Genomic DNA, 21,721 nt, shown 5'->3' with positions numbered 1-21,721 from the left:
ACCCCCCAAATGGCTGCTACAGCCGGTGCACTGCGCTGATCCGAAGCCAGGAGCCAGGTGCTTCCTCCTGGTCTCCCATGCAGGTGCAGGGCCCAAGCATTTGGGCCATCCTCCACTGCCTTCCCGGGCCACAGCAGAGAGCTGGACTGGAAGAGGAGCAACCGGGACAGAATCCGGCACCCCAACTGGGACTAGAACCCCGGGGTGCCGGCGCTGCAGGCAGAGGATTAGCCTAGTGAGCTGTGGCGCCGGCCAGAAATGCAGAATCTTTGGGCCTGACCCAGACCTACTGGTTCAGAACCTACTTTTTACTTTATTTTTTCTGAAAGGACTAAATTGTTTAAGATTTACTTATTTAGTTATGTGAAAGGCAGAGTGACAGAGAGAGAGATCTTCCATTTGTTGCTTACCCTCCAGATGGCCAACACAGTCAGATCAGGCCAGGCTGAAGCCAGGAACTCCATCCTGATCTCCCATGTGAGTGGCGGGACCCAAGCACTTGGGCCATCTTCTGCTGCCTTTCCAGGCGCATTAGCAGGGAGCTGGATCAGAAGCAGAGTGGCCAGGACTTGATTTGGGATGTTGCCAGGGTTGCCACAATGCTGGCCCCAGAACACACTTTCAGCAAGACCTGAGGGGCACTATGTACTGAGTTCGAGAAACACTGCTTCGCTCTTTGTCAAATATTGTCACGTACGTGGTCTTACTCAACCTCTTCCTGACCTCTCTGATCATATTCACTACGTAACTCCCACGTGACAGTTGAGGAAATGGAGGCAGACTGGCCAAAAGTACCCAGAAGAGCCTGGCACAGAATTCTAGACTCTGCAGCTGCCTCTCGAAGTCATACTCTGTATCTCTCCCCTCCCCCACACCCCGTTTTCCCTCACTGCCAAAGGAAGAGACCCAGGAAGAGCTCCTTTCCGATTGAGGCCAGGCCCACTGGAGACACGGGCTCTGGTTTTGTCATCTTCAAGGAGGCAAACTTTTCGCTTGAGACCAGGAAGTGCTTCACCGGGGCTCAACCTCAGCCTCTCTGCTCTCCCTTGTGAGCGCTGAGTAGGATGGTGCTGTGGTCTGGACATCTGCGTCCCCCACATGCTGGACATTGACTTTCTGACCCGTGGGTGACGGTCATGGGAGGTGCAGAAGTCATGAGAATCAGCGCCTTATGAACAGGCCCCAGGGAGCGCCTTTGCTGTTCGCACCACACAAGGACATGGGGAAGGGGCGCACTTGTGAGAAGGCCGGCCGTCAGGAGAGGCTGAACCTGCTGGCGCCTTGACCTTGAACATCCCAGCCCCCTCAACTGTGACAAATGAGCCACCCAGTCTTCTGCACTTGGTGACAGCAGCCTGAATGGACTGTGGCAGAGTGACTGCTAGATCTTCAGCCAGCAAAGCTGACCAGGTTCCGTTTTGTCTACGAGAGCTGGGTGAGCAGAGGGGCTTAATCTGGGGGCCCCAGGTTCCACAGGCATCTGCACATAAAATTCAGGGTGGTCTGTGAAATTGGATAGAAAAAGGAATTAATATATTTTACTTTCACCAACCTCTAACAAGAACTTAGCATTTTCTTCACAAAAACGATTGGAAACATTGGCCTTGGTAGGACCCATGACTTTGTCACTAACAGAAATCACTTTGCCCCTAATAGAAACAGAAATCACTAATTTCCATAGTGTATGATCACCGTTACATACCTCAGGCTCTTGCTATGCTTGTCACAACTTCCATGTCTTTAATTATTAGACCCACACCAGATCTCGTTATTAAATGTGCTAAGGGAGCACCAGTGTGCTAAATTACCATTTTATTGTTGTTTATTTATGTGTTTTTAAGATTTATCTTAGGGCCGATGCTGTGGCATAGTGGGTAAAGCCACCGCCTGCAGTGCCGGCATCCCATATGGGAGCTGGTTCGATCCCGGCTGCTCCACTTCTGATCCAGCTCTCTGCTATGACCTGGGAAAGCAGTAAAAGACGGCTGAAGTCCTTGGGCCCCTGCACCCGCGTGGGAGACCCAGAAGAAACTCCTGGATCCTGGCTTCAGACTGGCACAGCTCCGGCCGTTGTGACCAACTGAGGAGTGAACGAGCGGATGGAAGACCTCTCTCTCTCTGTCTTTCTTTCTCTCTCTGTGTAACTCTTTCAAATAAATAAATAAATCTTAAAATAAAAAGATTTGTCTCAAAGGCAGGGTGACAGAGAGATCTTCCCTCTGCTGGTTCACTCCCCTAAAATGGCCCCAGAAGCCAGGAGCCTGGAACTCCACCCAGGTCTCCCAAGTGGGTGGCAGGGGCCCAAGCACTCAGGTCATCTTCCTTTGCTTTCCCAGCCGCATTAGCAGGGAGCTGGGCTTGAACCATATGGGATGCTGGCACCGCAACAGTGGGCTTACCCACTGCACCACTATCTTACTGGTTTGTTTGTTTGTTTGTTTGTTTGTTTTTTACAGGCAGAGTGGACAGTGAGAGAGAGAGAGACAGAGAGAAAGGTCTTCCTTTTGCCGTTGGTTCACCCTCCAATGGCTGCCACGGCCGGTGCACCACGCTAATCCGAAGCCAGGAGCCAAGTACTTATCCTGGTCTCCCATGGGGTGCAGGGCCCAAGCACTTAGGCCATCCTCCACTGCACTCCCTGGCCACAGCAGAGAGCTAGACTGGAAGGGGGGCAACTGTGACAGAATCCGGCACCCCGACCGGGACTAGAACCCTGTGTGCCAGAGCCGCAAGGCGGAGGATTAGCCTAGTGAGCTGCGGTGCCGGCCATCACTCTTATTGTAGATAACTTAGTAACTGTCTTGCTAAGTAATAAGTGTAATGTTTTCCTTTGAATTTTCTTATGAATTTCATTTTATGAACTTAAAAAACATTTTTTTTTTCTGAGAAGGAGTTAACAAGCTTCATTCAACGGTGACAGCACCATTCCAGATGCTAGAACCGTCATCACAGCCTCCTTGCTGTTTGTCATTAAGGGTTGTTTTGGGTCACCTCCTAGGTTTGTTTAATATCTGTTGTTGATGACAACCAAGCACTTTAAACCGAAAGGGCTACATGTTTGTCTTCAGGAGTGAAACAAAGGATTTTTTAAAATTTATTTTTCACTTCATTGGAAAGGCAGAGAGACAGACACAGAGATAAAAAATCACTCATGCTTCATTCCCCAAATGCCTGCAACAGCCAGGGCAGGGGCAAGCCAAAGTCAGGAGATTAAAACTCCATCTGGGGCTCTCACATGAGTGGCAGGGACCCAAGTCTTTGAGCCATCATCTGCTGCCCCCCAAGGGTGTGCACTAGCAGGAAGCTGGAATGAGATGCAGTGCCAGGACATGAACGCAGACACCCCGAAAAGAGATGCAGGCGTCCCAGGTGGTATCTTAATATCTGCCCTACGATGAGTCTCTTGAGATTGCACTCCATTACACAGCCAGGCTTGGCTGGAGCTGGGGCAGCAGAACCCCACGGGAGAATTGTGTGACCTTTGCCCTTCTGGAAGATCTTCTCAACTTGCAGATTTCAGTTTAAAATGCCTCCTGTTGGGGCCAGCGCTGTGGTATAGCAGTGCAGGCAGAGGCATCCCATATGGGTGCCGATTCTAGTCCTGGCTGCCCCTCTTCTGATCCAGCTCTCTGCTATGGCCTGGAAAGCAGTGGAAGATGGTCCAAGTCCTTGGGCCCCTGCACCCACGTGGAAGACCCGGAAAAAGCTCCTGGGTCCTGGCTTCGGATCTGCCCAGCTCTGGCCACTGTGGCCATTTGGGGAGTGAACCAGCAGATGGAATCTCTCTCTCTCTCTCTGTTTTCCTCTCTCTCTATACCTCTGCCTCTCTGTAATTCTGACTTGCTGATACATGAACAAGTAAAATGAAATTAAAATTTAAAAAAAAAAATGACTCCTGCTGGAGAGAGACCACCAGCCGCAGCTTCACTGGTTCCTCTTCCTTCTGTCAGCTTTCTGTTACAACCTTCATGACAACTCACACAGAAGCTGGAAGATGGCCGGCACCGCGGCTCACTAGGCTAATCCTCCGCCTTGCGGCGCCAGCACAAGTCCTGGTCGGGGCGCCGGATTCTGTCCCGGTTGCCCCCCTTCCAAGCCAGCTCTCTGCTGTGGCCAGGGAGTGCAGTGGAGGATGGCCCAGGTGCTTGGGCCCTGCACCCCATGGGAGACCAGGAGAAGCACCTGGCTCCTGGCTTCGGATCAGCGTGGTGCGCCGGCCGTGGCAGCCATTGGAGGGTGAACCAACGGCAAAGGAAGACCTTTCTCTCTGTCTCTCTCTCTCACTGTCCACTCTGCTTGACAAAAAAAAAAAAAAAAGAAAGAAAGAAAGAAAGAAAGAAACCACTGGAGCATGGCAGGTGCTCCTTCAAGGCAAACTCTCTTCCTTCCCATCACGGAGTGCTCAGGACAGCGCGTAGTGGTGGGGTGGGACACTTTTCTTCCAGATCTCCACACTTCCCATTTCTCTAAGTCAAAAAATTTTTCTCTCCCTTCAATTTTCCTTCCTTTTCCACTTGAGTAGTTTTTCTAATCTTCCTTCCTGGGGCTTTCTGCAAGTATTTTGATTTTTTTTTAAGTACTCAAAAGATGAGTATTTTGAAAATGGTGGCTGTTCCTTCAGGGTTAAAGCACACACCCAACATTTCAACTCCCTCCTGCAGAGTAGCAAACCACTGCCAAACCCACACTCCTCCACGGCAGGCAGTGGGGCGCAGGGGAGGAAGGAAGCGCTCCTGGGGCTGCTCTTCTATTTCTTGTTCATGGTCCCGGGGGGTCAGAGTTCAGCAGGGCAGGCTCACCTATGCTCCAAGTGGTGTCAGCTGGCCCTGGGTCACGGCTGGAGGGTCCCAGGAGGCTCTGCTCACCTGTCTGCCGTCCCAGACTCCTCACCTTTTCCACACTGGAATGGCAAAGGGGGAGAGGACTCTATGACATGGGGTGGGCGGGGTAGGGTGGGTACTGCAGCCATCTTTAGAAACAACTTATGCAACATAAAGAATTCAAGATAGGAGGGCCGGCGCCGCGGCTCACTAGGCTAATCCTCCGCCTAGCGGCGCCGGCACACTGAGTTCTAGTCCCGGTCGGGGCGCCGGATTCTGTCCCGGTTGTGGCGCCGGATTCTGTCCCGGTTGCCCCTCTTCCAGGCCAGCTCTCTGCTGTGGCCAGGGAGTGCAGTGGAGGATGGCCCAGGTGCTTGGGCCCTGCACCCCATGGGAGACCAGGAGAAGCACCTGGCTCCTGGCTCCTGCCATCAGATCAGCGCGGCCGCGGCGGCCATTGGAGGGTGAACCAATGGCAAAGGAAGACCTTTCTCTCTTTCTCTCTCTCTCTCACTGTCCACTCTGCCTGTCAAAAAAAAAAAAAAAAAAAAGAATTCAAGATAGGAAAGAATCTTTTAATGAGCTTAAAAATATAGCAAATCGTATAATGAAAATAGTGAATAATATTCACCAGTTTTTAGAGGGGATTTTTTCTTCCTACTCCATCTGTCACTTTCACTTTCAGAATCAGCCCTTGTTTGTTCCTCCAGGCCACTCTAGGAACCACTAGGCCATAGAGTCCTGAGGAACCACTAGGCCATAGAGTCCTGAGGACGACATCCAGGAAGGAAGTCCTTGCTGGGACATCCCTCGCCACCTGCCTGCTGCCGTACATCCCCCGGTCCCCTGTGCTTCCCCCAGAGGCCACCCTCAATTCTCTTTTTCTGGTTCCTTACTTCCCCTAGGGGATTTTGTCCATTGCCCTGGCTTCAACTGCCCCCTATACTCTGAAGACTCCCACATCTTCATCTCCAGCCCACACGTCCCCCTCCTAAGATCCAGAACTGCAAAGGCAACCACCTCCTAGACACCCCCATGGTCACCTCAGCTTTGCATGTCCGAAACCAAATTTTGCATTTTCTTCCTCTGCACCAAAGCCTACTGCCTCTCTGTAGTCCTGCTTCCCCCAGTGAATGGAGCCAGGCTCTGACAGTCCTCCTCCGTGCCCCGCCTCTGCCTCACACCCACACCGACCAACGGCCAGAACCTGCCTGCTCTTGGCAGCTCTTTTCCACATCTCGAATTCAGGCCAGCCCTCAGCTTAGCTGCCTATATTACTACGAAAGCGTCTTGTTGGTGTTAGACCCCTCCCTTCTGACCCGTTGTCCACACAGGGCTAGAAGGAGCTTCCTAGGCCACCAAATCCCTTCAGGCGGTCTCCATGGGCCCTTAGGATAAACGTTTACCTTCTGGGCAGCTTTCCTTAACAGCCTAAGCTCCTCATCCTGTCAAGTCTGCAGCCCTGGGTCTCAATGCTTTGCACCTGCACCCTTCTACGTCCCAGCTTAGAGATCCACGGGGCGGGGAAGTCTCCCCTGACTCCTGCCCAGGCCTGCCCGTCCATGCCCTCATCTCAGCATTTACTGGGCTATGGCGATGGCTAACTCACGTATTCACGTCTCCCACCATCCTGGAAGCTCCTTCAGCCCAGGAACTATATTGCTTTTATGAATGCTCCTCAAGTGTACAGCTAATGCCTGGCACAGGGTGGGGAAGAGAACAAGTGAATGAATGAGAGGAGACCCATTGTCGGAAAGGGGGCAGGGAAGATGACGTATTAGCCAGCGCTCATTAATTTGAAATACCTGAGAGGAGCTTTTGGGGAAGGAAAGGTTTGTTCTGGCTTCCGGTTTGGAGGTGCACAGCACAAGAGTGGGCGGCACCGTTGTCTGGTCCCTGATAAAGGCTGGTAATGGAGAAGTGTATACGAGGAGCGATCACAGGGTGAGCCAACACACAGAGCCAGGGAGCGAGCTCTTCCATCCTCTGTGTGGTCTCCAGCTTATCAGCTTAATCCAATCCGATCACGTCCTGACAGCCAGAATCAAATCAAGCCTCCACTCCGGTCCATCAATCATTATCATTAATCCATTAACCCTTAACTTAAGACTTCGGGGTTCAAATGTCTGCACGAGTTAAGGGAGTCAAATCCTGTTATCTGCAACAGATGCTAGGGTACAGTGTGTTCCAACATCTGTAACAGAACATTCTTTACACATGAGGCCCCCTTCCCTTTGCTATTTTTTTTTTTTTAAGATTTCATTTATTTGACAGAGTTACAGAGAGAGGTAGAGACAGAGAGAGAGAGAGGTCTTCCATCCACCGGTTCCCTCCCCAGATGGCCGCAACGGCTGGAGCTGCGCCGATCCGAAGCCAGGGGCCAGGAGCTTCTTCCAGGTCTCCCATGTGGGTGCAGGGGCCCAAGGACTTGGGCCATCTTCTACTGCTATCCCCGGCCATAGCAGAGAGCTGGATTGGAAGAGGAGCAGCAGGGACTAGAACCAGTGCCCATATGGGATGCTAGAACTTCAGGTCAGGGCTTTAATCCACTGTGCCACAGTGCTGCCCCCACCCCGCCCCTTTGCTATTCTGATCGAGGGAGAAACCGGCCCCATCAGCAGAGTCAGCATCTGGCCTAAGTGCTGCTTGAACTTAAATCCATGCCCAAGATGATAATTTTCCACATCTGGACCTTCAATAAAATGAGCTACAGGAAAGGTATAGAAGGATTTACACTTCTACCTAGGCATTTGCCCACATTCTGTCTATAACCCCAGTGGATCTTTAAAGACAACCTGGTTTTGTTTCCCCATAGGAAAATATCTGAGTGGGGGCTGGTGCTATGGTGCAGTGTGTTAAAACCATGGCCCACAGTGCCAGCATCCCACATGGGTGCCGGTTCAAGTCCCAGCTGTTCCACTTCCTATCCAGCTCCCTGCTAATATGTACCTGGGAAAGCATCGGAGGATGGCCCAAGTCCTTGGGGCCCTGCACCATGTGGGAGACCCAGAAGAAGCTCCTGGCTCCTGGCTTTGGCCTGGCACAGCCCCGGCCATTATGGCCATTTGGAGAGAGAACCAGGGGATGGAAAAACTCTGTCTCTCCTCTCCCTCTGTCTTTCTGTAACTCCACCTTTCAAATAAAATTTTTTTTTGACAGGCAGAGTGGGCAGTGAGAGAGAGAGACAGAGAGAAAGGTCCTCCTTTTTCAGTTGGTTCACCCCCCAATGGCAGCTGCGGCTGGCGCACCGCGCTGATCCGAAACCAGGAGCCAGGTGCCTCTCCTGGTCTCCCATGCAGGTGCAGGGCCCAAGACTTGGGCCATCCTCCACTGCACTTCCAAGCTACAGCAGAGAGCTAGACTGGAAGAGGAGCAACCAGGACAGAATCCGGCGCCCTGACCAGGACTAGAACCCGGTGTGCCAGCGCCGCAGGCGGAGGATTAGCCTATTGAACCGTGGCGCCAGCCTCAAATAAAATATTTTTAAAACTTAAAAAAAAAAGTCCGAGTGCCTAATACAGATTAGATGTTGGATCCACAAATCATGATATGGCCACCATATTGAAGGAGCCCAGATCTGGGTGGAGTGTGGACAGTAATTAGTAAAATACATCTTGCAATAAGATGTGACTAAGTGCTCCACGCCCAGCATAAGGTGTGGCCACGGAACAACGTGTGTAAGCAGAGAAGAATGAACTCATGTTGGAGTTATCAAAGAAGGCTTCAACCAAGGGGCAAGGGAGCAAAAACCTCGAAAGCCAAGAAGGCAAAGGGGTCATTAAGGAGAAAAACGTGTTTCTTCCGAGAAAAAAATGGCCTCCCCTTGCACATAGAAAATCCACGTTTCACCCCATGACCCATAACCCCGCAGTCGTCTGGCTCCTCTTGCCTCACTCTGCAGCTCATCCCCTCCCATGCCCGGCACCCTCACACCTCCAGCACCGCCCTTCCTGCTGCAGGACCCGGCTTTAGCTGCTCACTGCACTTTCGTGGACTCGCCCTGGATCTGCTTATCCTCTCAGAAGGTTTTCAGCTTCGAGTCTCCTCCCGAGGGCAGACTTCTCTCTCTCAAACCAAACCAGTCCCCTAGGCACAGTAACATCACCCATGCATTGCAAAGACTAACCTTACCTTCACAGGTAGTGCACGTGTGTGGTCTCCGTGTCTGTCTCCCCATCTAAGCTTTCTACGAGTGGGGACCTGGCCTGTCTTGTTCACCGTTCTTGTCCCGGCGCCTAGAACACATAGTAGGTGCTCCACAAACATCCTTTGGAATGGAATGGGTGCACGAACAGAGGTAATGGAAACTACTTCCTGGATGAGGACATGGCATGAAGTTGTGGATATTCAGAAGCTGTGGCTGTGGGCCAGAGATAGTCCCGGTGGAAAGGTGAGCTGGAGGGAGTTGTTGGGGAGCTCGTGTCCAGTCTGTCCAAAGGAGCAGCTGGGAGCAGAACACGCAGCTCAGAACAGCACGGCCTTTTATCTCCTGGCCTGGCGACAGGAGCCAGGATCGTGTTTACACGGGGACTGCTGTGATTGGATCATGACTTCAATAAAGGGATTCTGCTCTCGGTGTAGACGTCGGGCACTGGGAAGCCAGCTGGAGTGTGGGTGGAAGTTGGGGGGGGTCACAGATTGTTCAATCTCAGCAAGAGTTGATGGCAGACTGACCTGCAGCACCATTTGAAGGGTGGATACAGGGGACGTGGGTGCCAACGGGAACCGGGACCTTGAGGGGGAAGGCAAAGGCCACATGGGAGGTGAGGGGCCCACAGGAAAGAGCAGCAGCAGCCACTCGAGTTTGGGTTCTGTGACTCTGAGGTCCCTGTGGGACACCTGGCTCTGAATCTCCAGCGATCCTGGATCCTGCCGCCACCACTGCCCCAGGCACTGCCTCTCTCTCCTGTCCTGCAGCTCTCCCGCCACGGCTTCTCAGCACACGGGGACCCTACGCCAGCAGCCCCACACTTAGGCCTGAAGCGTCTGGCTGTGGCCAGCCCAGGGGGCGGCTCCCTGACAGGAAGGAAGGCAGGCAGGCCCAGGGCTGGGCACACACAGGCAAGCTTCCTGCCTGCAGCAGGTGCCCCCCACCCCCCAGCTGCTCCAGCTCCTGGGCTCAGATCAACAGGATGGGACAGCCCGGGCGGAAGGAAGTCTGCAGGGAGGGACACCCGAGCAGACGGCGGCAGGGGCCTGGGGAGCTGCCTGGGCGGCAGAGCTGGCACGCCTCCAGCAGCCAGCAGGGGCAGTGACAGGAGGCCATTCAGCCCCTTCCACCCAGGGGCCCCCCTGGCCTGGCCAATGGCATCCTCGGTACTGTTGTCGCCGGCTAGCCCGAGCCTTAGCAGTTTCTTGGTTTCACCGGGGAGAAAGGGGTCCTTCAGGGGCTCCTGCCTCGTGTTCAGCCTGTCACTGGCCCCCTCTGCAACAAAAGCTGCTGTGAACAGGCACAAACGGGGAGCCGAGGGCACCGCAGCAGAGCCCCCGGCCCCGAGGCGGCACACACACCGGTTTCCTGTTCTGAACACCGGCCCGCCTCCGACAGGGTCAGGGCACAGTGGCTGGGGGGTGGTGGCGGCGATTCTGGGACCGAGAGCCTTTGTCGTGGCCAGCACCTGGCAGGCGTGTTCCTGCGGGAGCCTGGACACCTTAGGAGACCCCTTCCCAGCCGGTGTCCACGGCGGCTTCCAGGCTGGCCTTTGGTGAGGGGAGAGTGGGCGGGCGTCTCCCTTTGAAACAGCTGCAGGCTGCGACTTAAACTTCGACTACACCGAGCTCCAACGCGATCCTGCCGCCGAGCGTCGGCGCCAGAGACGGGTGAAAAGTCCGGTCTACGCTCCCCGGCACGCCATTGGTCCAGTTCCCGGGGCTTCCCGCAGTCCCCGCGCCACCCCTCGGAGGCCCCGGGGGAAGCATGGGCGGGGCAGGCCGAGCACGGATGCCTGCAGCGCGGCGGGGGAGGGCGCGCCCACGCCGGCGGCTCAGCGTGGGCGGGGGGCGCGGGAGCAGGTGGCCGCTGCGTGCCCGGGCTCCTCCGCCCTCCTCCCTGGCGCGCCACCCGCCCACGACCCGGTGAGGCAAAACCCAGCAAACGACCCAGAACTGCAGCTCAGTCGGTCACTGGGCTCGGCGTTCTCGCCAGACGCGCGCGAGGATGGCGCTTCCAAGGCAAATCTCTTGGCTCCAGCCCCTTGGCTTGCAGCCGCCGCCTCCCCCGCCCGCTCGCCCGGCGTCCCGCCCACTCCGTGGCGGGCTGAGCTGGGGCCCGGCGTGGCGGGGACGGGGCGGAGCGGGCGGCCCTCCCCACCCCCACGTGGGGCCGGCCCGCCGCCGCCGCGCCGCGCCTCCCCGTCCGGCGCCCGCCCGCGGCGCCGCCCCCTCGGCCGGGGCGGGGGCCGGGGCGGCGAGGGGTGGGCGAGGGCGAGGGCATCACCGAGTCAGGTGGCCGCGGGAGTTCCCCGGGGCAGGGCCGAGGGAACACGCTGCCGGGGATTGTGTACACGCTCCACTGACACAGCTTCACGCCGCCGGGCAGCCGCTGATCACGCGTGGCCCCGCAAGGCCATTGGTCGGCGCCTCACACACCTTTGCCGCTGATTGGCCGGCGGCAGGCTCCGCCCCCGCCCCCGCCCGCGGCGCGGGGCAGGCGGAGCGGCTACCTGAATGGGGAGGGGGGCAGACGGCGCGCGGCGCGGGCAGCGGCGGGAGCGGCGTCGAGTGGCTCTGCGCGTCCGTCTGAGGCCAGGCGAGCCAGCAGCCTCGCAGGCAGTCAGCTCGCCGCGGGCGGCCAGGCAGCCAGACATGCTCAACTTCGGCGCTTCCCTCCAGCAGGCCCCGGTGAGTCACCTGAGGATGCCCCCGGTGCTTCCCCGCTGCGCCGTGTCTGGGGACCGGCGAGGGCGCGAACCCCGAGACCCTGACAGCCGCCACGCCTGAGAGCCGGGGCTGCCGCGGAGTCGGGGGGCGAGGGAGGGGCGTCCTGCCTGCAGGCAGTGGGCACTGGTGCGGGCATGTGTCGCGGGAGGGTCACGAGGTGGACCCAGGGGAGAGCGCGCTTACTCTAGGTGTGGAGAGGAGGGGAAGGGGCTGCCCCGCAGGGACACCTACGGCGGCAGATGACGGGGAGGAGTGGGGGGGCGAGGGCAGAGGGCTGCCGCTCTGCTGCGAGGTTAGGGGAGGGGACCACCCTGCACCTGGCACCGGGCAGGGCCGCCCCAGTCGGGATCAGGAACGAGACCCAGGGTGGAAGCGGGCAAGCTTTCGGGGGAGGGGGTGCGTGTCCACAGCAAGGGGCTGCCCACTTTGTGGGGTGGGGGTCTGGGCTGAGGCTTGCAGGACACGGGCTGCCAGCCCAGGACCTCGGGGAACAGGCTGCTCCGCAGACAGCCCGGGGCGGGGGGAGGGGGCGCCGGGGATGGCACGCGCGGGCTCAGCGACCACCGAGTGTGGCCAGCCGGCCGCAGCAGACGCCGGGAGGAGACCCCCCTCTCCATCCCCGGCGGCGGCAGGTGGCCGCCTGCTGACGACCCCTCGGAGGGGGCGGGAGGGTGGGAAGCAGGACTCCGCGGCTGGGACCGCGAGACGCGGGGGCCGCGCGTGTCGAGCCGGGAGGCGCACAGGCCGTGGGGGCCGCGCGTCTGGAGCCGATGCCTGTGGGGGCTGCACACGTCTGGGAACCCTTGGAGACGGCGGCGCGCGGGGGCCGGCGCTGCCGGAAGCCGTGCGGAGGGGGCGCCGCGGCTGCGGGGAGAGACGGGGTGGTCTGAGGTCCCGCGGGCCGCGTGGGCGGGAAGCGCCGAGGGCTCGGCCGGGGCCCCCCGGGGGCTGCGGGCGGGAGGAGGGCGGCGGCCGGGTTTCCGCGCGGGCACCCGGCTCCTCCTCCCGGCAGCTGAGGCGGAGGCCGGGGGTGGGCCGGGAGCGGGTGCGCCCGGGGAGCTTCTCGTCCCCGAGTGACCCAGCCCCGGCCCCCGCCAGGGGCGGGAGCGAGGCCCAGCCCTGCAGTCGGTTCCTAAGGGAACGGCGGCTCGCGGGGAGCTGGAAGGGGCGGGCGCCTCCGGAGCCGGGGCGCGCGGCCCCGCCCCGCCCCTCCCCGCGGGCCGGGCGCGCACTGCGGGGCGGTTGGCGGCGGCGCCCGCGGCCCCTCCCCCAGGCCGGCGCGAGGGCGGGGGCCCCGCGGGGCTCAGGAAGTAGGGGAAAGGTGACGGCGCGGCAATTCCCAGTTCACGTTTCCTGCGCCGCCCGGAGCAGCCGCTGATCACGCTTTGTTCACATGCCTCGCCCCCTCCGCCTCCCTCCCCCCGCCCCCGCCCTGGGCCTCCCAGCCAATCGGGGCGCGGGCCGCCGGCCGGCTGGCCAATGGCGGGGGCCGGGGCGCTGAGACGTGCGCGCGGCGGGGAATGTTCCCAGTGACTCACCCGTGAGCCTCATTGAGGCGCGGGCGGCCCCTCCGTGCGTCCCCGCCCGCCCGCGAGGATCTCCCCGGCCGCCGCCGCCCCCGCTCCCTCTCCTGCCTCGCGGCCCGCTCCCTTTCCTCAGCGCCCGGCTCCCCTCCTGCCGGCCTCCTTTCTTCGCGGTGGCGTTCTGAGGCGGCGTTTACACACGGACGCCGCTGGCCGCGGCGGCTTACATAAAGGCGCGCGCTGTTATGCAATGGCATTGTTAGCGGCGCTGACGAGTTCGTTACGAAAGGATCGTGCGTGTCCGAAAACAAGCCATGAGAATCACGCCTTGCGACAGTAAATCGCTTTTTCGGTATTTTTGCACAGTCTCGGCTTTGACTGGGAGTCTGGAGTTGGATTTTTAAGTGGAACATGGGAGAGGCGGTGGCGGGGATCTCTCCCGTCGCGTGAGGTAGTGCAGGGAGAGGGTTGTGTAGGTCAGCGCAAAGCGTGTGCTGTGAAGCCGTGCTACACGAAACTAGATTCTCTTCTTGCTCCTCACACTCCACGGGCCAGGCTTTTGCACATCCCTAGAATGTTCAGGTTCCTGATTATCTGATTTTTTAATATTGCCTGTGTTGGTCATAGTTAGAGCCAGACCACTGTGAGATAGAAAGGCAATGCAGATAGGGAGAAGTTGAGACCGCACTGAAAGCTTTGCAGCCTGACAATGTGAGGTTTCCCATCGCCTCCCATAACTTGAGCGTGACCCTGAGGATCACGTATCCTTTGGTATCTCAAAGTCTAAAGTGACTTTCCAAAGATCAGACCCGTTATCAACAGGTCAGAGTGCTGTCCACCCCGCTTTGCCTTTGCCTTTCTAAGGAAGGGCTGGCCATTTTTTTTTTTTAATTTTTTTTTTTATCGGGACCTCACGGCGCGGCTGGGGTGCTGAGAAAAGCCCAGGCTTCCTTGCGGATCCTCCCTTAGCTCTCTTGCCTGAGCCCTGTTGCAGGTGGGGAGGCGGGGCTGTCAACCACTGCCCTTCATCAGTCAGGCTGAGCCCCGGTGTCGTTTTCACAGGAGAGAATGGAGATGAACTCTGAAAGGTCGAAAGAGAGTGTGTATTGCTGGAACAAAACAGCGGAGAAGAGTGATTTCGAAGCCGTGGAGGCGCTCATGTCCATGAGCTGCAGCTGGAAGTCGGATTTTAAGAAGTACCTGGAGAACAGACCGGTCACACCAGTGTCCGACCTGTCGGAGGAAGAGAACCTGCTCCCGGGGACTCCCGATTTTCACACCATCCCTGCCTTTGTAAGTGCCGCGGGTTTTTTAAGAGTGCTGTAGATCGCGGGGTTTCCAGTGCGGTCAGTAATGAGCTCTGAATTTCTCCCGCTTCTGTGTCTCTTCCAGTGTCTGACCCCCCCTTACAGCCCCTCGGACTTTGAACCCTCGCAAGCGTCCAATCTGTTGGCACCAGCGCCATCTACTGGGCACTTCAAATCCCTCTCAGACGCCGCCAAGCCTTACCCTGCCGCTGCCCCTTTCAAGGAAGAAGAGAAGAGCCCGGTGGCGCTCCCCAAGCTCCCCAAGGCTCAGGCAACCAGCGTGATCCGCCATACAGCGGACGCCCAGCTCTGCAACCACCGGTCCTGCCCCGTGAAAGCAGCCGGCGCCGCTGCCTATCAGGACAGTGCTTTTCGGAGACGAGCCCACCCAAGCGTTGAGGCTGCAAGGAAAAACATACCGTGTGCAGCTGTGTCGCCAAACAGATCCAAGTGTGAGCAGAGCGCCGCGGCCGACGCTGATGAGAAAGCAGGGGCTGCTCTTTTTGACTTTTCTGTGCCTTCCTCGGAGACGGTCATCTGCCGGTCTCAGCCAGCCCCCGCGTCCCCACAACAGAAGTCGGTGTTGGTCTCTCCGCCCGCCGTGTCTGCAGGGACCGTGCCCTCCATGCCGGTCATCTGCCAGATGGTTCCCCTCCCCGCAAACAACCCTGTCGTGACAACTGTCGTTCCCAGCACTCCACCCAGCCAGCCACCCGCCGTCTGCCCCCCTGTCGTGTTCATGGGCGCACAGGTGCCCAAAGGGGCTGTCATGTTTGTCGTGCCGCAGCCTGTGGTGCCCAGCCCAAAGCCACCTGTGGTGAGCCCCAACGGTACCAGACTGTCTCCCATCGCCCCCGCCCCCGGGTTTTCCCCTGCAGCAGCCAAAGTCACTCCTCAGATCGACTCCTCCCGGATAAGAAGTCACATCTGTAGCCACCCAGGGTGCGGCAAGACCTACTTCAAAAGCTCTCATCTGAAGGCCCACATGAGAACACACACAGGTACCGGCTGCTGTCATGTGTGTCTGTACCGCGGGTGTCGGGAGGGGAGAGTTGTGTCTGTGGTCACACGGTGAGCCAGGCATGTTGCAGCGGGCTTCTGTGCTGGCCAGTGGCTGGGTCCTCCATCAGCCTGTGGCCTCTCCGCCGTAGTGCGGCTCGGAAGGCCTTGTCACCTTGGGCTTCTTTATACGGGGAAATGTGATGTTGAAAGCGGAGCAGTAGGTGTCCAACAGCCTTTCCCGTCGGGGAGTGCGCGGCCGTGTGTAACTGTGTCTGGCCCTCTCTCTTCCAGGGGAGAAGCCTTTCAGCTGCAGCTGGAAGGGCTGCGAGCGGAGGTTCGCCCGCTCCGACGAGCTCTCCAGGCACCGGCGAACCCACACCGGGGAGAAGAAATTCGCCTGCCCCATGTGTGACCGGCGGTTCATGCGGAGCGACCACTTGACCAAGCACGCCCGCCGCCATCTGTCAGCCAAGAAGCTCCCCAACTGGCAGATGGAAGTGAGCAAGCTCAATGACATCGCCCTCCCGCCGACCCCCACGCCCACGCAGTGCCCGCAGTGACGGCCGGCTGCTGACGAGTCGGAACTGACTGTGGTGGCCGCCGGGAGCCCGTGGTGGCGTGGCCGGGCGGGGCCTCTCTGGCTTGGGCTGACAGTGGACGCCCCACGCCGCCTGGGCGAGGGCCAGCCTGGGCCGGGTGATGTGCACTGCGGCCGCAGGCAGGTCACAGAAGGGCAGGTTGCGTTTCTTTTCTCGTGAGAGAGATGAGAGAGCTTTTGTTCCTTCCAACGTTCGCTGAAGGTTTCTGATGAGGTCAGCACAGGTAGCACAGATTCGGGTTTGTGTGCACATTTGTTACTTTCTTTTGCTGTGGATACTTGAGACCAACTCTTCAATGTGATTCTTCTCAAGCACTGGTTTCAAGAACCGAGAGACTGGAGACGAAGCTTACGGTACAGAGGTGGAGCTGAGCGCCGGCCGGCGTCATCTTTTCCAAGAGTTATCTTGTTTACTGTTCCTGGTCTTCCCAGCCAGCTCTGTGGTGTAGTTATCAGGCACACCTGCGGCAGGTGCCGGCACACTATTGTTGATGTTTGGGATTGAATGGCTGTACATTGCTCAAGAGGGCCCAAAGAATTGGAATCCTCACTAATTTAATTGCTTTTTTGAAGTGTGTAGCTACCATTTCCCCCCCCCACTTCGGTTTTAAAAGTTTAACATGATTATATCTAGGCATTTTATTATGCTTTGAACTTTTAGTTTGCCTGCAGTTTCTTGTGTAGATTTGAAAATTGTATACCGATGTGTTTTCCGTAGACGCTAAGATAAACTGCACTTTGTTTAGGGAAAAAAAAATATGAAGATGAAAATACATATTGTGAAGAAGGGATGTCAAGAATTTTAGATAACTCCTTGAAAAAGATGGCTGTGTCAGCAGTGAAGTGCCCTTACGTGCTGAGGATGTCCTACGTGCTTTACTGAAGGAGAGTATTAGCGAGCGTTGCTCACGGACGGACAGATGTGGTCCTGTTCATTTATAGGAGTTTTTTGCGGATGTGGAAGTAGATGGGTAGGAAAATTGTTATTAGAACATTCACTTTTGTTAACAGTATTTCTGTTCTGTTGTATAGTGGATGATACACACAGTGGTGAAACAATAAATTGTTTATATAGTGAAAAATGTCACTATATCTTCCCACTTAACAGTTTTCTGTGCATCAGGTGTAGATTTCTGACAGAAAAACTTGGACTCTTTGGAAAATAGTCTCTCAAAAAAAAATTCTTGTGGCTCAAAATTTGCACAATATTTCTTTTGTTGTACTTTATATCTTGTTTACAATAAAGATTTTCCTTTGATATATATGATTGGTTCATTGCATTTGTAAAACCGTTCTCATCTTGACATTGTCATTTAGTGTGACAAGGACTTGGTGTCTGTGTTTTTCTTAGGGTCTCCTTCAAATTTAGAACCTCAGAGGGGCTGGTGCTGTGGTGCAGTGGGTTAATGCCTTGGCCTGAAGCGCCGGCATCCCATATGAGCGCCAGTTCGTGACCCGGCTGCTCCATTTCCAATCCAGCTCTCTGCTGTGGCCTGGGAAAGCAGAAGATGGCCCAAGTCCTTGGGCCCTGCACCCATGTGGGAGACCCAGAAGAAGCTCCTGGCTCCTGGCTTTGGATCAGCGCAGCTCCGGCCATTGTGGCCATTTGGGGAGTGAACCAGTGGATGGAAGACCTCTCTCTGTCTCTCCCTCTTCTCTGCCTCTGCCTCTTTGTTACTCTGCCTTTCAAATAAATAAGTCTTTAAAAGAGAGAGAGAGAGAGAGAATAAAACCTTTTGTGGTATGCCAACACTTAGGTGAAACAATTGGGAGAAGATTGAACCATCACAGCATCCAAAGGAAGAGCGTAAAGCAACAAAAAGACAAACGGTGCCGGCGCCACGGCTCACTAGGCTAATCCTCCGCCTGTGGCGCCGGCACACCGGGTTCTTGTCCTGGTCGGGGCACCGGATTCTGTCCCAGTTGCCCCTCTTCCAGGCCAGCTCTCTGCTGTGGCCAGGGAGTGCAGTGGAGGATGGCCCATGTCCTTGGGCCCTGCACCCCATGGGAGACCAGGAGAAGCACCTGGCTCCTGCCATCGGATCAGCGCGGTGCACCGGCAGTGGCGGCCATTGGAGGGTGAACCAATGGCAAAGGAAGACTTCTCTCTCTGTCTCTCTGTGTCCACTCTGCCTGTCAAAAAAAAAAAAAAAAAAAAAAAAAAGCAAACAGGGTTAGGTGCAGAAAAGTCTGCAGAAACAGATTCCCAAGAGATTCTCGCCAGAATTTCAGCAGATTGGGGACCCTAAGTTAGGCACTGTAGCTTACCCCAGAATGAAGGCAAACGGAAAGTGGCTCCTGGCTTCGGATCGGCGCAGCTCTGGCCATTGCAGCCAATTGAGGAGTGAACCAGTAGATGGAAGACTGCTCTCTGCCTCTCCTCTCTATGTAACTCTTTCAAATAAATAAATAAATCTTAAAAAAAAAAAAAAAAAAAAGAACCTTAGAAGCATATCTAACACAAACCAAGTTAGAGAATATATACTCGGTGAGGCCAGAAGTGTATATGTTGGTGATGTAGGAGCCAGCCAGTTCTAAAGAACAGTTATATTTAAACAATCTTCTCCTTTGGATGATTTGAAGTTGAAGTATACCTCTGTTTCTCAATAAAGCCTTGCTAAGTGGCATTTAAGTTAAAGGGGACACTCAGCGAATAATGAACGGCACATGAAAAGAGCTGCCCTGTTACATTTTGAATTGCTCAGCTCAGAAGTTAAATTAACTCAGCCCATTAAGTGGTGCCTTAAATACAATAAACACTGTTACTTAAGCTGCATGAAAATCTGCCTCTGGAGAGAAACGCTTGCTGGTCACCCCTGAACGGGAAGAAGCCGCTCCTTGCTGGGTGTGTGGAGTGTAATTATGAGGATGACTGTTTTAGTTTGCTCTGAAATCCCCTTGAGGCCATGAGGACGCCTTCCATGATGCTCAGCTAACCGTTGGCCTGGAGTCTGGCTCGCTGTTGACCACCGTGGCAAGGGGCTGTGTACTTGCCCGGCACCAGCTGTGGGACTTGGGCCTCAAGTTTGCTGTGCACCTGTTACCTCTTCGTGGAAACCTAACACCCTGACCCTGGTGCAATGCAGCTGCTAGGAAGAGGCTTTGCAGGCTTGCAACACCACTGTGGGGCACCTGGACCTCAGAGTCCTCACGGTGGCTGGTCTCCAAAAGGAGGGGACGAAGAAGCCGACTGCAGTATTCCTTCATCCCAGGGCCCAGTCCCTTGCAATGACATGGCCAGTGGAACTGTGCCACTGTTAGCCGTGTTTTTCCCAGTCCTAGCTGGCATCTGAGACTTTTCCTTATGGATCTTGTAAATCATCAGATTTGGATAGAATAGTAGTATCTACTTTTTTTTTTTTTTTTTAAGATTTATTTATTTAAGGCAGAGTTACAGAGAGGCAGAGAGAGAGAGAGGTCTTCCATCTGCTGATTCACTACCCAGATGGTTGCAATGGTTGGAGCTGGACCAATCTGAAGCCAGGAGCTTCTTCCAGGTCTCCCATATGGGTGCAGGGGCCCAAGGACTTGGGCCATCTTCCAGTGCTATCCTAGGCCACAGCAGAGAGCTGGATCGGAAGTGGAGCAGCCGGAACTCGACCCAGCATCCATATGGGATGCCAGCTCTACAGGCAGCAGCTTTACCCACTAAGCCACAGCACTGGCCCCTAGCATTATCTTTTTAAAAAATTTTTTTTTTTTTTATTTTTTGACAGGCAGAGTGGACAGTGAGAGAGAGAGACAGAAAAAAAGGTCTTCCTTTGCCGTTGGTTCACCCTCCAACGGCCGCTGCGGCCAGCGCACCGCGCTGATCCGAAGGCAGGAGCCAGGTACTTCTCCTGGTCTCCCATGGGGTGCAGGGCCCAAGCACTTGGGCCATCCTCCACTGCACTCCTGGGCCATAGCAGAGAGCTGGCCTGGAAGAGGGGCAACTGGGACAGAACCCGGCGCCCCGACCGGGACTAGAACCCGGTGTGCCGGCGCCACAGGCGGAGGATTAGCCCAGTGACCTGCGGCGCCGGCCCTAGCATTATCTTTAAAAAGAGATATACTTATTTATCTGAAAGGCAGAGAGAGATCTAACCACTGGCTCACCTCCCAAATGCCCACAACAGCTAGGGCTGGGCCAGGCTGGAGTCAGGAGCCAGGGACACCATCTGGGTCTCCCTTGTGGGTGACAGGAACACAAGTCCTTATCCACCTGCCCCTGCTGCAGGCCTGGTGCATTAGGAGGAAGCTGGCTGGAAAGCTCAGAATAGCTGGGACCTGAACCAGGTCCTCAGACATGGGGTGCGAACGTCCCACATGAGAGCTTAACCCACTTTGCCAAAATGCCCACCCTGAAGTATTATTCTTGAGTTGAACATCTATGCAAACTCGGATGTTGATGAAAAATGCTGCCTCCAAATGTGTACAGTTGTAGCATGCTATGATCATGTGATATTAATTTAGCTTTAGAACTTCAACTTTGATTGTTCTTGTCTGACATATGAAGATGAAATTGCTCATATTCAGCTGCCTTAGCAATTCTTTTTAGATAATCTGAGATTGAGAAAAAATTGCAGAAAAGAGTTCCTATATATCCTCAATCTAGCTTCTCCTTATGGTAACATCTTATATAGCTATAGAATGTTTACCAAAACTAAGAAATTAACCATGATATGTACATATAATACTTTTAATGCAACTGTAGAACTTGGGGCACTTAAGACTCCGGCCCGTATCAGAGTGTCTGGGTTCAAGCCCAGCTTTGCTTCTGACTCCAGCTTCCTGCTAATGCACACTCTGGGAGGGTAGTTGGGTCCCTGCCACTCACGTGGGAGATCCAGATTGAGTTCTAGGTTTGTGGACTTGCCCTGGCCCAGCCCTGGCTGTTGCTGGCACTTGGGGAACTTGAGGCATTAACCAGCAGATGGAAGATCTCTGCTTTTCCATGAAATAAAAATAATAATAGACTATAGAACTTCAGATCACACCAGCTTTTGTTGGCTTGTTTACTGTCTTTCTTCAACTACAGGACCTAATCCAGAATCTCCCAGTGCATCTACTTGTCACACCTCTGTAGCCTCCTCCTAACTGGAAATGTTCCTCTGTCTGGTCAGTTAGTTATCTTGTAGAATGTTCCTCAGCCTGGGTTTGTCCGGTGTTTTGCTGGGACAGATACAAGAGAGTGGTGATACACTCACTGCGTATCATACCGAGGATTACCTGATGGCCATCTGTGTAGCTGCTGATGCTAACCTTGCTCACTTGGCCAAGGCAATGTCTTCTGGAAGTTTCCATGGTAAACTTACTACTTTCCTCTTTATTAAATATTTGGAGGGAAATACATTTTTAAATTTATTTTTAAATTACTTTTTGTGATTTTCTATTTTTTAAAAATGATTTATTTATCTATTTAAAAGGCAGAATTAGTTACAGAAAGGTAGGCAGAGAGAGAGAGAGAGAAGTCTTTCATCTGCTGGTTCATTTCCCAAATGGAGGCAATGGTTGAAGCTGGGCTGATCCAAAGCCAGGAGCCAGGAGCCTCTTCTGGGTCTCCCACGTGGGTGCAGGAGCCCAATGACTTGGGCCATCTTCCACTGCTATCTC

At 55.5% G+C, this 21,721-nt stretch overlaps 1 protein-coding gene and 1 long non-coding RNA gene across 4 annotated transcripts; one reads left to right on the top strand and one right to left on the bottom strand.

Moving 5' to 3' along the window:
* Positions 1-410: 410 nt before the first annotated feature.
* LOC127490791 (uncharacterized) lies at positions 411-9,277 on the bottom strand. The gene is made up of 3 exons (XR_016236567.1): positions 8,952-9,277; positions 4,800-4,900; positions 411-1,503 (listed from the first exon to the last, which is right to left on the bottom strand). It is a non-coding gene; the product is annotated as an uncharacterized LOC127490791 (long non-coding RNA).
* Positions 9,278-11,500: 2,223 nt separating this feature from the next.
* On the top strand, positions 11,501-17,391 carry KLF10 (KLF transcription factor 10). Of its 3 annotated transcripts, none has more exons than XM_002710589.6 (4): positions 11,501-11,660; positions 14,285-14,515; positions 14,615-15,530; positions 15,823-17,391. In XM_002710589.6, exons 1-4 carry the CDS (start codon positions 11,625-11,627, stop codon positions 16,089-16,091), a joined length of 1,452 nt encoding a protein of 483 aa, XP_002710635.5. In that variant the 5' UTR covers positions 11,501-11,624; the 3' UTR covers positions 16,092-17,391. The 3 variants fall into 3 exon arrangements, with proteins under 3 accessions (XP_002710635.5, XP_051700643.2, XP_051700645.2); XM_051844683.3 differs by lacking the exon at positions 11,501-11,660 and adding an exon at positions 13,228-13,558; XM_051844685.3 differs by lacking the exon at positions 11,501-11,660 and adding an exon at positions 13,231-13,574.
* Positions 17,392-21,721: the final 4,330 nt, after the last annotated feature.

The sequence above is a fragment of the Oryctolagus cuniculus genome, chromosome 6, assembly GCF_051225735.1.
Source record: "Oryctolagus cuniculus isolate XC-2025 breed Fujian yellow rabbit chromosome 6, ASM5122573v1, whole genome shotgun sequence".
NCBI classification, from domain to species: Eukaryota; Metazoa; Chordata; class Mammalia; order Lagomorpha; family Leporidae; genus Oryctolagus; species Oryctolagus cuniculus.
Note: the sequence above shows the minus strand (reverse complement) of the source record. Positions and strands in the feature narration are given on the sequence as shown.

Bases quoted from the DNA above. Each gene is read 5' to 3' on its own strand.
- KLF10 (XM_002710589.6), top strand. From the start codon at position 11,625: ATGCTCAACTTCGGCGCTTCCCTCCAGCAGGCCCCG. The intron at 11,661-14,284 runs GTGAGTCACCTG...TCGTTTTCACAG, and splicing joins CTTCCCTCCAGCAGGCCCCG to GAGAGAATGGAGATGAACTC. The intron at 15,531-15,822 runs GTACCGGCTGCT...TCTCTCTTCCAG, and splicing joins CCACATGAGAACACACACAG to GGGAGAAGCCTTTCAGCTGC.